We start from the raw sequence: 17,610 nt of genomic DNA, 5'->3' as shown, positions 1-17,610 counted from the left end.
ATTACACAAAAAATTTGGCATTATTTGTTTGAATAGATTTTAAACTCTTACCTATTTGTTTCTCCATCATTTGTTTATACTACTGAAATATAAAAAGTACTTGAGACTTTGAAGTTAAGAAATAAATACATATATATCTAATGTAAGCATCAACAATGCTTAAATAGTATTTAAAATCAGATCTGGAAATAGTAGGAGCAGGCCCCAAACATCCAAGAAAACAAGTTGTAAATGTTCATTGTAACTAGAATCAGAATATAAAAAAGGGAAGAGAATACATTTTACCTTTGCAAAAAGATTCACAAACGAAAGAAGCACGAGTTTTATTATCAATAAAGGATACACTGTTTTAGAACAGATTGTACTATTATTGATGAGGGGTGGCCTAGTCTTTTATGTCACAACTCTAAATTTGTCTTACATGAAGCCAAAAATGCCTGAAAATTAGACTTTGTAGAACATGGTTTAGAAATACAAAATTGATCAAAAACATATAATCCATTTCTAAGCTGTCCTTGAAGGAGAATTGTTTTGGAATCCTGTGATTTAACAACACAGTGAAAATGGGTGAAATTAAAAAAAAAATATTAGTGTCTAAACAAAATCTTAAAACACTTATTAAATTATTTGCAAGAGAAGAAACATGTAATAGATTTTTAAGCACAAAAACTTTATTTATATGATTAGTAGTAAAATAAGAATGACCATATTTATTTATTAGCAAACCTGAACCATTAGCAATGTAAAGTTGATCTGATATTGTATAATCTGATGAGAAGATTAAACTGAATGCATCATGAGTAAGATGGTGGGTAGCACCAGAATCTGGGCACCACGATTAATCTTTGATTTGGTGTTGAATTTGCAAGAAAAGATTAAGGCTGATGAAAAGATGCTGAGGAAAGTGGTGGTTGATTGAATGAAGAACCAATAGATGATTGATTGGAGGAGGATGAACCTTGATAGTTATGATCATACTTGAAGAAGAAATTTAAAGTTGTATGTCCAAGTCTTTTATAGACTTGACAAGATTGGCGATTACTTAGCTGCCAAGAATTTCTTCCTCCTCTAGAAAAATGTCCTCTTCTTGTGCCTCTTCTTCCTCCAGTTTCTCGGCCAAAATGTTCGTTGATTCTGATTGTATGATTGTGCAAGATTTACTTGTGCTATAGACAATGCCAAATCTCCAATGCTGAGGTGCAGTGGACAATGCGATTCTTGAATGAACCTTCAACTGATGCGAAAATCCAAGAACTCAGATTGTAATCTTGTTGCATCCAATGTGCATATGTAGATGAGACAGTGTCTGCAGTGTGTGAAGCTTCTGAATCATATTTGGATGGAATTTTTCTTTCTTAAACGTGGTCCTCTAAATTTTGATCTTTGATTGTGGATAAAATTTGTTGCTGCCAGATTACAAAATTTGTTCCAGAAAGTTTATTAAGAATAAGAGCTAAAAATTTTATCGAATTTAATGAATTGATAGGTAAAATCATGGATCTATGATGGTGGCTCTTGATACCATGTGAAGATGGTTCAAGAACTTGTAATGAGTAAAAGGAAAAGACAGATAAGAGAATTTGAAAGAAATGAAATGTTGATTTATTATTAATCTGTCTCAATTACAAAAGGGATGTATGTTTATATAGTATATGCAGAAGCATTACTACTTTCCTGCTAAGTAACTATTGTGACAAAAAAGATGAATTTACTTCAATCAATCAGTGCATTAAAATTAAATTATATAAGAAATCTGAATAAAAATACTAAATAAGTTACGTTTTAGTTTTAATTCGCATGTGAGGCCAAATTTGAAATTTAGAAATAGGGTCATGCTACAATGAGGAACGCTTTTTTTTCTCGAGTGAGGAACAGGCATGGCACAAGATAAACTTGACATATGTTAAGACAATTACTGCTACGTTCTGCCACTTCTTCTAGTTTTTGTCCTTCCGTCCCTATGTCACAGTGTTTCTCTTCTTTTTAGATGCATAATTAATGATAATAATCTGTTTTAGTTGAAATTTAATAATATTTTTTAAAAATGACATTTTTTTGTTAGATGAATTAAACAATTTCTAATTCTAAATATTACAATTTACAACACTATAACACATCCATACTATACACTCACTCCCAATAATGGATTTTTTATTGATCTGGATTATTGGCAAAAATTAATTTATTAATGGAGATTAAAATCGTGATATGCAGCATTATTAATGCATGGCGTGTAATCCAGAAATGTGGATTTGCCATGGCCAGTAATCTAGAAAACATAGGTTACGTTTTTCAGATGCACAAAAAGCAAAAGTTACAGCAGCTGCAAAACGCAGATTTCATTTGTACATCTCTGATTGGACGGGGAGGAAGATGTATAGTGGGAAGCCTGGAATTAAAGTGGATACAGTATATGACACAGGCTACCGGTATGAAATTGTGGCCTTACGCTAAATTGGTTGGTTATGGGTGCTGTCCTTGGCTGTGGGACCCATTGGACGTGCGCTTGGTGGCGCAAAAAATCCTTGGGGCTGAAAATTTTATCTTGCTGGTGGCTTGGTTACGACGGTTTACATCAGCAAGCTAGCTAAGGACGAGCGGCTCGAGCACCATGTTGACCTCCGCTTCTAAGATCGTTACGCCTCCAACACCATCTAGGCTGAGGTTTTGAGCTTCTTTAGCATTCTCGGCATTCCCATACTGGTAGCCTATGTTACACACTATATGCACTTTAATTCTAGGCTTACACCTCCCTCCCCATCCAATCAGATGTACATAAAGAACATTGACCATGCCAACCAGTTCATTGATGTAACCGCCATAAGCGAGAACATCGGCTTCTTCATCCCCTTCATCATCCCTAACATTTTTTCTGAAACATGTAACCACCGCCCATCTATCATCTTCCTCTTTTCGCTCACGTGACTCCTCAGGTAATACCTATTTGCAGGGGCGGAGCTACATTATAGAGAAGGGGGGCAATGGCCCCCTAATTTAAATTTTTCACATGTAAATTATATGTAAATTTTAGTTTAGTCCCCCCTTAAAATTTTATTTTAGTCTTATTTTATTGTGTAAATATTTTTGGTCCCCTCTAATATTTTATCTAGCTCCGCCCCTGCCTGTTTGTCCTTGACGCAGGACAGAGCCACACCCGTCAAGGACACTAGAATGAGCATCGACAAGAATAAACAGCCTTTCACATTTGCGCAGATAGGATCGCATGCTTTTGTAATCATGAATGGGAACATTGTTGGAATCTCTGAAGGATCATGGCCAAGTAACCCAGCACGCTTCCCACTGCCATGAAGAATGCGAATAACGTGTTTGCTAGTCTGATTTTTCGTTGGTCGCTGGCGGCAAAGTCACCAAGGAAAGTTCGGCAGGGGACCTGGATCAAGTTGATTGACGTGTCCAACATCCAGAACCTGATCACAAAGATGGCCATGGCGCGTGGCTGAGGTTCCGTATAGGAGATGTTTTCTCAAAAGACGTAGCCGATATCTGCGGAGAAGCCAATCATCAAAAGAGTTATGGTGAGGGCAACGACACCGGCAATGATAAAAGGATAGTGGCACTCGAGTTTACAGGTGCATCGGCTGCTGTAATAACCGAGGATGGGCTCGAGAACCAAGCTGAAAACGGGGCCGCCAAGTCAGCGAAAGAGATCAATCTGACAAGTATTCCGAAAATCTGGCAGGCGGGTATTAGCATTGATAGCTGTACAGCCGAGGCAAAGTGAATTCCGATGGCGATGCAGGCTACCATGAACAACTTCCAGACTGGGCATGGCTACGCCGGTGTGACCCCGATTTTGGCGCAGATCCCGATTCCAGCTGCGTTAGTCTCATGACTATGTAGTGTTACGTTCGAGGGATGGAGGGAGTGTTTGACGGAGAGCGCGTTCGAAGGATGCGGAGAGTGCATTCGATGGATGGAAAGTGTGTTTGACGGAGAGAGATAGAGGTGTTCGAGGGATAGAGAGTGAGTTTGACGAAGAGGGACAGAGGTGTCAAACACACTCTCCATCCCACGAACACCTGTGTCACTTTCTGTCAAACACACTCTCACCAATGTCTCTCTCCGTCAAACACACTATCCATCCCTCGAAAACCTTTGTCACTTTCCATCAAACACACTATCACCTCTATCTCTCTCCGTCAAACACACTCTCTATCCCTCGAAGACCTCTCTGTCTCTCTCTGTCAAACACATCTTCTATCCTTTGAATGCGTCCGCATCCCTCGAACGTGCTCTCCGTCAAACACTCTCTCGATCCCTCGAATGTAACACTACGTAGTCATGAGACCGGCGCAGCTGGAGTCGGGTCAGCACCGGCGTAGCTGTAATAGGGGTCACCACTGGTGCAGCCAAGCATAATCTGAAAGCTGGTCTTTATGGCCTCCATCGCCGCCAGAATACACTTTGCCCTGGATGTATAGCTAATAATGCTAATATCCATCTGCCAGATTTTCGGAGTACCTGTCAGATGGATCTCATTCGTCTAGCTTGGCGGCCCTATTTCCAGCTTGATTCTCGAGCCCATCCTAGGTTACTACAGTAGCCGATGCACTTGTAAACTCGGGTGACACCGTCCTTTTATCCTTGCCGGTGTTGTTGCCCTCATCAGAGCTCTTTTGATGATTGGCTTCTCCGCAGACATCGGCTACGCCTTTTGAGACTCACTCTCCTATACGAAACCTCAGCCACGCACCATATCCATCTTTATGATTGGGTTTTGGATGTTGGACACGTCGATCAATATAGTCCAGGTCCCCTGCCGACCCTTCGTTGGTGACCTTGCCCCCAGCGACCAACGAAAAATCTAACTGGCAAACACGCTTTTTGCATTTTTCATGGCAGTGGGAAGCGTATTGGGTTACTTGGCCACGTTCCTTCGGAGATTTTCGACAATATTTCTATTCACGATTACAAAAGCATGTGACCTTATCTGCGCAAACGTGAAAGGTGATTTATTCTTCTCAATACTCCTTCTAGTGTCCTTGACGGGTGTGGCTCTTTCCTGCATCAAGGACAAGCAGGTATTACCAAAGGAGTCACGTGAGCGGAAAGAGGAAGATGATAGATGAACGATAGTTACATGTTTTTAGAAAATGTTAGGACCGATGAAAGGGTTGAAGAAGCCGATGTTGTCGCTGATGGCGGTTACATCAATAAATTGGTTGGCCTAGTCAATGATCTTCATGTACATCTCTGATTGGATGGAAAAGGAGATGTACAATGGAAAGCTTGGAATTAAAGTGGATACAATGGATTAAAGTGATAATTCATGTGTTAATAATTCATGCCACATTTATTATTACCTATGTTTAATAATTTAAATAAGATTTACATTTCACTAGTATTAAATGGGGAATAAGAGGCTACAATATTTACATTATACATATAAAAGAATAAATCATTTTTTTATTACAAAAGATATTTAATGATAAAAAAATCAATTTAATATTCGTTAAAAATTAGATTCGTTTGACAAAATTATATCTATTTGGTATAATTACTAGAAAGCAGTTTTATTGAATGATTTAATATTTAGTTAGTATTAAATTAATTTATATTTTTTATGATTATACTTTTTAGCAATTTTATATTTATATGTTGAAAATCTTAATTTATTCTATACGTAATATATTTTATTTTCAATATTAGAATATTAGAAAAAAAAAGAAGAAAAAGGTATACATATATTGTTTATTGTGGAGAAATTTAAAGCTGGTTCTTAAAGGACCAAGACAATATATTCTAATTTCACGATTTTTATTAGCTCCGTACAAAAGGCATAAATTTATAATATTTGGCCTTTAAATTATTCTAATTATAAAAAGATCGGTTAGATGTGCTAAAGCACTAATGATTTTTGGACATTGTTAATTAAAGACCAATTGTATCTTTTTTATTAATGTTTTGTAAAGATTAAATAATTTTTTATTTTGTGAAAAAATAGTTACTAGCAGTTTAAGATCACTTAATTTTTAAATAACATAACAACATTTTAAAGTTAATTTTGAAAAGATTAAAATAGCAAAGTTAAATTATTAACATACCCATGATAAATAATTTTAAAAAGACTAAATTATCTTTATAGGATTAACTAAGATGATACGATTGTTTTAAAAATTAGAAATTTTTATATATAAAAAAAGTCTAAATACCCTTACACATAACTTTTAAAAAACTAAAATAAATTTTTATGATTAATTTCAAACTATTAAATGCCCTTTTTATAATAATTTTTTTTAATTATATTAAAAATTATAAACTTTAATTTTTTTTAACAGACTAAAATATCTTTATAATTAATGTTCATAAAGGTTAATTTTAAAAAAAATCTAAAATACCATGATACGATTAATTCATATTGTTTAACTGTATTAGAAATTAAAAATTTGAATATGATTTAGAAAAAACAAAAATACTCTTGTAATTCATATTTAGAATACTAAAATACCCTTTAATCATTAGTAAAAAAATACTAAATTATCTTTTTAGGGTTAATTAAACTTGTTTGATTATATTAGAAATTAGAATATTTATCTAATATTTCAAATTTTAGATAACGAATGTTAAAATTAATTAGTGATAAAATAATTAGACTTTTTCATATAAAAATAATAACTAAAAATCTTATTATTTGATTTTTTATCTACAGAGACCTTAGTTTTCTTAACCGGAGATTTTGTCAACCTACGACATTTTTTGTAAAAGTAGTTTGATTTTATAAATCTTTTGTGCTATGCATAATCTATATTGTCAGAACAAAGTAAACTGTAATTTTAAAAAATTTATATTTTCGTAATATTATTACGGATAAAAATACTAATAAAAATTATTTAAATATCTCCCAATTTAATTATCTTTTATTTTGAGTAATACAATATTATTCCTTTAAATTTCTGGTAAATTTTATAGTGCCTATGGTTATATGATGTCTATAATAACTATATAAATTTAGCAAAACTTTTTTAAGTATGATTAAATTAAAGTCACATTTTTTTATATTTTAGTAATACTTTTTGTTTTTTATTTTTTAAATATTATTAAATAATAAAAAATATTACTTTTAATTCTAATAATTTTTTTTAAATAGGGTTAAAATTATATAAACACCATAATAAAAAACATCAGCACGTAAATTTCTATCTACCGATAAACTTTGGAAAAGTATGAGGAGACAATAGTCTTATTATACAATGCATACAATGGGGTTTAATTGAAATTAAAATTAAATCATGAGTAATTAATTAATTTTGAATTCTTTCTAATTTGAAATTTGAAACAAATTAGGGTTACCATCAGTTATAAAATCAAAACAACGAACTCCCTCTCTCAAAACGGTGTGACCTCCATTCTCTCGATTAATCCGAGAATCTCCCCCTGTCATCTCCGCCACGTTCACACGACTGCCCTCTGAATCTGTTTCCACCACCCAGCGCAGTCCACTGCCCAGCACTGCGTCCTAGAGCGCCGACAACCGTAGCCCACACGAAGCCAGTTCCAGCACCGTCGCTGCCACTCCCTCGCGCCGTTGCTGACTCGTCCCCTCGCGCCGTGGCTGCCCCTCGCTGACCCGATGCCCAAAGTCCTCTACACGAAGCAACAAAAATCACAACTAGGTTCCGTCGCTTGTGCCTTGGTTCCTGGGTTTGTTTTTTTTTTCTTTTTTATTTCTTTTATTTAAACTGGTATTGGAATAAACTTTAGAAAATTTTCTGATCTAAATGGAGAATCCAGACTGAAAATGATTGGAATCATAGTGGTAAATTATTAGAATGAACTTGGTTAACAAGTTAAGCTTTCAAGTTGGCAAATCGTTTCATTGTCCATACTTTCTTTGGGTTTCTAAAGTAATCTTACTACTTTTATCTCTTCAATATGCAGTCCATTAGTGCGCTGAATTCTTGGTATGAAACTGTGCTTGAAGAAAATTTTTGTGGCGTCTTATTCCAAATTCACCACTGATGCAATTATCAGGTGCAATAGCGCAAGATATTTGTGCACTGGACTACCCTTTTATTATTATCATATCCAAATAAAAAGGTGCAATTTAGTACAGAGACTCTCACTTGATGGCAATTGTGAATGAAAGATTTATGCAGCCATAATTGCAAGAATAGAGGCTTTTTCTATGATTTGAACCATGACTTTCAACTTACTAGGCAACTACTTTGCTGTTATGCCAAGGTTCACCCTCTAATAATTTTATCCACGTACACTACAAGATATGTAGGTACTCAAAAAGCAGCAGAAAATATGGAGTGATCAAAATGGCTTTTTTGACGTATATATTGAAGTAGTATATTAATCTTTTTAATAATTAATATTGATCAACCAAGGCCTGTAGCAGTAGCTTCTGCCAAGAATAAACTTGAAGTTGTACATTAATAGGTTGGTTTTTATTATTATTATTATATTTTTCATATCACTAATATTGTTATTTATATTAGTTTCTTCTATTGTTCTAGTTCTGTCACCAGTTTGAAGAATGTCAGAGATTTGGAATATAATTATTTAAGTATTTAGTTGGTTGGATTGGATTTAAGTAAATACAATTAAATTATGAAGGATGTTCATTTTACTAGGTATATGGATGATTATTTTCATTATTGTTAAGTGGATGTTTGGTTGTTAGTATTAGATTCAACTAGATACAATTATGCATCTATGTATGTAGTTCATGCATTTGCATCATTCAGATGGTTGTAATCCCTTTTAAAGTATAATATATTCGTGTCATCAATGCATGAAAGGTAACAATAATGAGAAAATGAAGGGTTAAGTAATTAATTTTTACCTTTTAGAACCCAAAGAAATAATAGAATAATAAAAATAGTTACCTTGCTATTGCTGACTAACTGAAGTACATGATCATTGATCACTAGTGAAATGGTCAATTCGAAATTGTATTTTTAAATTAAAATATGCCGGATGTTCATTTTATTAGGTATGCGGGTGATTATTTTCATTTTTAAATGGATATTTAGTTGATTGGATTAAATTTAAGTAGATACAATTAAAATATGTTGGATGTTCAATTCATTAGTTATGCAAATGGTTATTTTTATTCTGAAGTAGATGCTTATTTGGTTGGATTAGATTTAAATAAGTACAATTAAAACACTCTGGATGTTCAATTCACTAGATGCCGGATGATAATTTTTATGTTAATGTAGATGTTTATTTGATTAGATTGGATCAAACTCAAATTTATCCGATTTTGCAACACCAGAATCATACAAATTCAAAAAACGAACGAAACATCTATATGTTTGAGGCTAGAAAAACATCACACTGTCGTATGAATAAAACAAACACGTATGGCCACACACATATGAGGAGAAACACTTGGTTCTAATAAGATGAATTCCATGACAATGCTAATTTTTAAGAACTAAAATGAGATAAATGAAATGAAATCTAAAATGTTGTAGCGTTTAGAAACAATGGATTCTATGAACTCTTGAAAGGGAGCCAGCTCTTTCTTGTCAATCAAACCAAATTTCTGTCAAGGAAAAAAGATACCCTTAATAATGCTGCATCATGATGACAGTGTTAAGGTCGTCAAGGAAGTCGTAATTTTCAGGTTTCAATACCAAAAACCTTTTACTTTTTAACCTAGTGAAAAGTAAATAGGGATGAGAAGAAAATCTTATATTCATCAAAGCATAACTAAATGATTGCTTTCACTTTAACCAATAAAATAGAGTGAAACTCAATTCCAACACAGAATAAAATGAATATTCGCATACATAATATATTGAACATCCGCTATAATTGATAATAAACATCTAACAAATTAAACACCAACCTATTCAATCCTCCAGTTGACCATATAGTTAGCATATGTAAATAAAGAAAAAACTACAATGAAGTATGGATACATGCGACTATGAAAACCAACCATCTGATTACCTACTAATGTATCGAACAAAAAAAAGGACAAAAAATATTTCTCATAAACACCAAACATCCAATACCCTACTAAAGTAACCATCCAATGAGATTAGAGAAACGCAAATGTGCACCAACTTACTTTAGCCTGTCAGCAACTCAAAAAAGTTATATCAATTAATTATGCAACATCTTTGAAAATATTTCTCATTATCATAGCTAGTCTTCCCATTTTCTCCACTATAGTAGCATCTATCAACTAATTACAAAATCATAGACTAATAATAGTAATAGCAACTTCATATATAATAAAGAAATATCAAGCAAGGTGTCAAGTTTCAAAATCATGTTACAGTAGGAACTAGGGGTGTCCGCGGATCGGATTGGATCGGATATGGCCAAAAATTCGATCCGATCCGCACAATTTCCATCGGATCGGATCAAATATGATATCCGCACTTTTTAGTGCCGGATCCGATCTGATCTGATCCGCACATTTGCGTTTCGGATCGGATCGGATGTCGGATATATCCGCATAATTAAACCTTCTCTTTTTAATCATATTTCTATGTAAAAGAATTCGATAAAAATATTTCTTTCATACTTTTAAACTTATTTATTCCTAAAATATTTTTAATCAAACTCTCTCTAAATAACAAAAATAAAATAATACAATATATGAATAATAATTACTAACTAAAACATACAAACAAGTAAATATAATACCAAACATATATATATTTATTTATTTTTAATTATTATAGTGCGGATCTGCGGATCCGCGGATCGGATACGCGGATGTAGAGCAGATATCCGCAATCCGATCCACAAAGAGTACGGATCGGATCCGATCCGATCCGATCAATTTGCGGATCGGATCGTATCCGCAATTTTCGGATCGGATGCGGATATTTACCGCGGATCTGCGGATACGATCCGATCCATGGACACCCCTAGTAGGAACCAAATAATAAAGTTAGATTCTTTAGAATACTGCCTCATACGGGTGTTTCTCTTTTAGAATATGTTTGACAAATTTTTACACCAAAATCAACTATGAATTCCCTTGGTTTCCTTCTTTCATTGCTTGTTCTGGTTGCATTTTCAATTGTGCAGCTGGTTCATGGAAATGCAGAACTGAGAGCTCTTATGGACTTGAAATCCTCACTAGACCCGGAGGAAAAGATCCTTAGCTCTTGGAGCAGTGATGGTGATCCATGCAATGGCTTGTTCCAAAAAAGGCCAGTGTTCAGCTGGTTTACTTTACATCGCATCCAAAGGACCACCCGGGTTGGGAAAATAAAATACTATTTAAACTAGATTAACAAACTTATTTCATCTTTCCCGCTCAAAAGTTATATCAATTGCAACAATTACAAACAACAACTAATTTCTCATGCTCGAACAAACTAAAATTTCATGGACTGCATTTTCACCATATAAAATCAAGCAAACAAGCAACATATACTCTCTACATTAGGAAACGCAAGTTCAGTGTTGTTTCATGAAAGGAAGAAACTAACCCACTTAACGTGGATGCTCGACAACGATATAGTTCTGATGTTCGTGTTGGTCCTGGTGAATGGTTCACGTCAGGCAGCAAAGCGGTTAATCTGCAACAATCTCAAACAACAGCTAATTTCTCGTGCTCCGAAATAATAAAATTTCATTTTTTGCCTTTTCACCATATAGTTTCAGAAAACTAAGCATCTTAAACACTGTGTAAAACAAGTAGCAACTTCAATGAGTAATCATGAAAACAGGAAACAAAAGCACTCACCGTGGATGTTAGAAAAGGTTCTGGAACAGGTCAATTGACGCAACAAGGATCAGATACGTAGCCGCAAACCGTGCACCGTTGATACTTCCGGCAAGGGCGAACAGGCACGGCGCTTGGGGGCAGCAACTCGGGTCGGAAGGGAGGACCGTACCCAGCGTTCCACCAAAACGCTGCCACCGACGATGTTCAATCGCGAAGAGGGGTGGGGGGTCTCCAAGCCGGATGTGTTCCCGGAGCTGCTGCAGGTTGCGATTTGGATGGCTAGGCGGCGGTGTGGGGGTTGGTGAGCAGCGAGGAAGAGTTGAATTGGGGGTTGGTGGTAGGGTAACGTAGTCAAAAGAGGTGAATTGGAGTAATTTTATTTAGGGATTATAATTAGGTTAACTGGATGTTTATTATTATTATCTAATATAATTGGGTTAAATAAAAAGTCCATTGTATATATTATATACAAATGTCATTGTCTCCCTAACGGGACTCTAAACTTTTATTCTCATTCTCCTCTTCACATATAATAATTTTATCCGTGTGAATATTCATATTCAATTTTCTCCGCTAATATCCCTATAATTAAAGAACAAAATTTGTGCAAGCGTGGTGCCTGAACCTGAAGTCAAGGAGATTCTTGCTTGTTAGTGAAACAAAAGTCGAAAATTAAGGAGAATCCGTGACACAATAATTGACACTTGTTGACGAAATCAAACATTATTCTACATTCAAGTATTTCAGTAGATTGTGACATGTTACCTAGCTAATACATATATGTATCCGGATATACCCCATAAACCTATTTATATAGGATCACTAGGCATGCGTTCATAACAAGAACTAATTGCATTCCCTATTTATAATTTGTTACATCACAACTCAATAATTATAGTAGCTAGTGTCATATATTTGCTTTGTTTTTTACAATATCTCATATATAATCCAGTAGATCAAAGATTAATTTATCATAAAATTAGAGTTATTTATATACAAAGCAAAATTCGAATTTTTAATATTTGTTTAACTAGACAAATAAATTGACTACTCGACTATAACTTTAGTTGTTTAATTATTTTCTTCCTTGATTAGCTTTTTACTTATCCATATATATGGAAGCTAATTATTATTATTCCATGGATGAAGATGATTCATACATCGAAATTGAACTCGATGCATCGTCTTCGCCGTCGCCACGCTACAATGATAAGGATCATGAGTTCCATCATCATCAGTTGCGGATATCAATTTCATCAACAATATCTCTGTCCCTCCAAAAAGATGATGCTGCTGATGATAATGAGCCTCCATGCATGTCATCTCCCATTAATGGTGATGATACAACAAATAATAATACTAATACTAGTGCATTAATGTTCAATAATCCAGGGATTGGATTAATAATGGAGAGTAATCCTCATAAACCTGAAGCCCAAACAACAATTCAGAGGGGGAACCATAATATGGACGCTCCATCTTCTAGGTATGTATTTATATGTTCTAGGTATGGATTAAAATGTTAACATAAACAAAATAATAGAAATGTGTTGCTTGTTTTCATTTTAATTTTATAAATCAACTCAGCACACATATTTCTATTTCATGAAAAAGACGTACTTATCTTTTATGTGAGTTGCCTCATCCAATACATAATAATTATGTGTTATTTGAATATATGAAACAAATTTAGAGGCAGATTGATTTGTACAAATATTTTTTATTTTTATTTTTAAAAATTATTTTTATTTTCAGATTCTTAGATTTTTTAAAATATGATTTTTTTTAAGATAAGATTCGAATCCGAAACCTCTAGATAAAGAGAAAATAATATGCCATCTGAATTATAGTTCATTGACTTAAAATATGATTGTTTAGTTAAAATGAATTTTGTTTTCAAATAGAAAAATAATGAAATATGTTTAATTGATCTTTTTCATCATCAAATTAAAACTTATATTTATTACTAAATAATAAAAATACGTTTAGTTAATCTATTATTTTTTTAAGTGCACAATTTAGTTAATCAAATTATTTTTATTATAAGTTAACAATTAATTTTATAAAATATGTCTCATTTTTTAATTGATGAAGGATGATTAAATTGTCAATTAACTTTTTTTTAAGACAATGTGCACTAGTTAAGTCCCACAAATAGACAAAATAAAAGTTATAAGTATGTCTGATGACAAAAAAAGAAAAAAAAAAAAGAGGGATTTGACATTTGATGAGAGAATAGAGAACCTGTTAGCATAGAAGGGTTAAATAAAAAGACAAAAGAAAAATTTATGATAGATTCGAACAATGCACATAATCATTTAAAAGAGTGAAATCACAATCTTTTGAGTTGTAAATATCTTTAACTCTTACAAGAGAAAATTTCAGAAACAAAGAAATGTCATTTTTAGTTGTGTTGCAATTTTAAAATATATAACCAATCATATTTTCATATTTTATTTTTGTTTTTATTGACAATAGAAATGAAAATGATCAAACCAATTAACTCCTTATATATAAATAAATTGTGCAGTACGAAAATTTTGTAGAAAAAATTATTTGTTCAAATTTTATTTGAGCTGATGGATGTATTAGCATTATGCAGAGTTAGGCCAGCTAAGTAAGTGCAAGATGGTGTATAAGTTGCTGTTAGTTAGTTACTTATTTAAGAAGTTAACTGTAACTGATTTTCACTTTCCCTTTCTCTTCAATACAAGAACGCAACTTCTCTCTTTCTTTGCTCTGCCCTCTCTGTTCAGTTCTCTTTTCTCGTGCTCCATTAACCACTTTCAAGATTCACACCTACATTACTGATACCTTCATGAGCAATGTCTTTAATAATCTCATCATCAACTAAAACAAGCTAAGCGAGTGTGTGAATGTGATAACAATTTAACAAACATTTAATTTCACTAGCTAAACATGATTTTGATGCTGGTTTTCTTATTTTGATGACCATGTATGTCTATTTCAATTCACATTAAAATTTTATAAAACTGCTTGCATATATAAAACCATTAGGGAAACTTGAAATAATTAATTTTCTTTAAAAAAAAAAACTGGTTTTATTCGTGGTTAATAAAAATATTCAAATAATAACAATTATATTTTTCATAAGGTGAAAATTCAAGTGCAGTTAACTTCACGTGAAGTTGATAGTTGAGAGCGGTTAAATAATTTATCTAATTTAACCAAATTTTCATCTAACAACTTTCAATTATCAACTTCACGTAAAGTTGAGTGCACCTGAGTTTTCACCTTCGCATAAACTGTTTCATCTGGCACATCAATCATGCGTAAGTTCTCCTAATTAGAGCAATATTTAATGGTCAAATTTAATATTGTCTCAATGCTAGGAAACAACCAAACTTCACAACAAAAACAAGAAGCAATGGAGGCATGACGAAGTTGTTGATAAAATTTAGAGGTATAAATATTGGGGCCATATTAGCATCTCTTATAAGGCCACTATACCAACCCAACAACAATAATGAACATAACAAGTCATCAAGCAAAAAACATTTTCAATGTTATCGAAAGAAATTGGTCAACCCCACAAATACTAGAAGAAGCAATGTAAAGAAGGATCAAGGAATAACAAGGAGTAGCAATAACAATAATAATCGGGAATTTGAGGATGAAATCATATGTGGCTCATTTAGAAGTTGCAAAAAATCATCAAGAAAGTTGGAGATGGATTTGGGAGCAATTAGAGGTATATTCAATGCCATGGGGATGAACATTGCTGATAAGAAAGGTAGTAGATCAAAGAGGAGATCTCAACCTAATTCTTGTGACACTACACCAATTCATGAAGGATTTTCATTATACACTAATAATAATAATAATAATAATGATAATAATAATTCCATTCAGGCAGCTATTGCCTATTGTAAAAGTTTATTTGGCCAAACATCTGATTTTTCATTCTGATGTTTTATTTTGGAGTGAATTGTGTAAAATTTTAATTTATTCAAAATAATTTAAATTAAAAGAAGAAAAAAGGAGTTTTTTTTGGGACAATAATTCTTTGTTAGACTATAAGATTATGATAAAAATTAAGTGATTTTAGAATACAGAAATTGGAAAGAATTAACCAACTTGGGTTGGTCGAGTGGTCAGCTCACTCGTCCGCATAAGCAAGTGTTGGGGGTTTAAATTCCGCCTTGTATATGCAGCAACCCATTGGCCAGCGGCAGACCCTTAAATGGAGCTCCGATTCGTGACGGATTAGTCCTTAACCTGTCGGATTGGGGAATACCGTGGGCAACAAAAAAATATTGAAAAGAATTTGAGCGAGCATTGTAAATCAGAGGACTTTGAAACCCCCTCCACCCCAAACAATGCAATTAAGAGTATAAAATTGACAGAAAAATTCAGTTAAAAGAGAGAATTAAAACGAAAAAAAATAAGAGAGTAAAGGGTACAGAATGGAGTCAAGGCGTGCAATTAAAACTTAAAAAAGAGAGTTAAAGTGAAAGTAATGTTTGTTTAGACTTTAGATTAGGAGTCTTCATGTCCCGACCCGACCCGAAGACCCAATCCGGTCCCAAATCTTTTAGGGACTAATTTTGTGTGATTTTATCGGATTTAGGGTCGGGTAAAGGTCTCAAAAATAGACCCGGTTATTATTTCGGGTCGGGTACGGGACATAGCTCGGGTCACCCGAACTCGGCCCGGTGGCCCGGTCATCATACACAATTAATATTTTGTGTTATTAGTGATAGATGAGTGGTTATTCTTATGTGAAGTTTAAGTATTGTAAACCTTAATACTTAATGTTATTAGTCATTATAAGACTATAAGTTAATGTTTTATATTTAAAATGCAGAAGACTTTAGACTAATGCATAATATTGTGTTATTTGTATTGATTTAAATATTTGGTGTTATTAGACAATATTATTTAGTATTGATTGTGGTTATGCTTTAATTTTAGGAAAGGATTGGTTCTTGTTATATTTTTCTAAATGAATTTTATCATGTCAAATAATGGTTGGAATCTTGGAAATTTGAATATTTTCACAGGTTAATTTACAAGAAGGTAATATTGATGGCCCGGTTTTCACCCGATTTTTACCCGATATAATCGTGGTCTGAAAGTGTGTAGGTTTCATCAGGTCTAAGACCGGATTCGGGTCTAACAAATAGGCCCGGTATATATTTCGGGCCGGATCTGTATTACATTAAACCCAGTTTCACCCGACCCATGAACACCCCTACTTTTAGATGCTTAAAAAAGAGAGTTAAAGTGAAAGTAATGTTTGTTTAGACTTTAGATACATTGCATTACGCCCTTTAAAAGATTCCTACCGGAAAAGGAAAACCGTGTCGTATCCTTGGTTGTATTGGTCACCACCTTCAAACGTGCAAAAGAACTTGCTAAGAAACTACGCACTTTTCCTTTATAAAATTGACAAAAGTAAAATCATGCTGATGTAGTTATTATTTACGTAACATCACAACGGGAAACAAGGCAGCCTTTAGCTACCCCGGTTACCGAAACTAGAAAATAAGAAAGAGCTATTAGCAAACTTGCAATTATGATAATTATAGTATTACGTAGCACAATAATTTTCTCGATTCTTCCTAGAAATATCTTCAATCTTTACTAGAAAGATTCATAGAAACTTCTTGTGGTTGCATTTCTCTTCTGTAATTCTTCTTATTTATATTCTTGTTTAGATTTGTCACAAAAAATGAACCACTGTCTTGCTCAATTTTCTCTTCTAAAACTGTACTTCATCTTTGTGTGTGTGTTAAGCGTTTTGGAACTGAAAGATGGGCCAAGCACTTGGTTGCTATCAAGTTGAGGAGTGAAATGTGACTATCAAAGAATATTTTGGAAAATTTGATGAAATTCTGGAGCCTAGATGCCATTGCTTACCTTGGTTTCTTGGTTACCGGATAGCTGGTGAACTATCACTACGAGTCAAGCAACTC

At 33.5% G+C, this 17,610-nt stretch overlaps 1 protein-coding gene across 1 annotated transcript; it reads left to right on the top strand.

Annotated features, from left to right (window-relative positions):
• Positions 1-12,786: 12,786 nt before the first annotated feature.
• LOC107636790 (uncharacterized) lies at positions 12,787-15,601 on the top strand. The gene is made up of 2 exons (XM_016340278.3): positions 12,787-13,157; positions 15,025-15,601. The coding sequence occupies exons 1-2, from the start codon at positions 12,787-12,789 to the stop codon at positions 15,599-15,601; spliced, it is 948 nt and encodes a 315-aa protein (XP_016195764.2).
• Positions 15,602-17,610: the final 2,009 nt, after the last annotated feature.

Source organism: Arachis ipaensis, chromosome B4 (genome assembly GCF_059453495.1).
Source record: "Arachis ipaensis isolate K30076 ecotype BB chromosome B4, ASM5945349v1, whole genome shotgun sequence".
NCBI classification, from domain to species: Eukaryota; Viridiplantae; Streptophyta; class Magnoliopsida; order Fabales; family Fabaceae; genus Arachis; species Arachis ipaensis.
The sequence above is the reverse complement of the archived record's forward strand: the minus strand, read 5'-3'. Positions and strand labels throughout refer to the sequence as shown.

What these genes read in the sequence shown, in the direction of transcription:
- LOC107636790 (XM_016340278.3), top strand. Translation starts at nt 12,787, where the DNA reads ATGGAAGCTAATTATTATTATTCCATGGATGAAGATGATTCATACATC. An exon ending in ATGGACGCTCCATCTTCTAG is followed by an intron (nt 13,158 to 15,024) that starts GTATGTATTTAT and finishes TCTCAATGCTAG; the next exon opens with GAAACAACCAAACTTCACAA.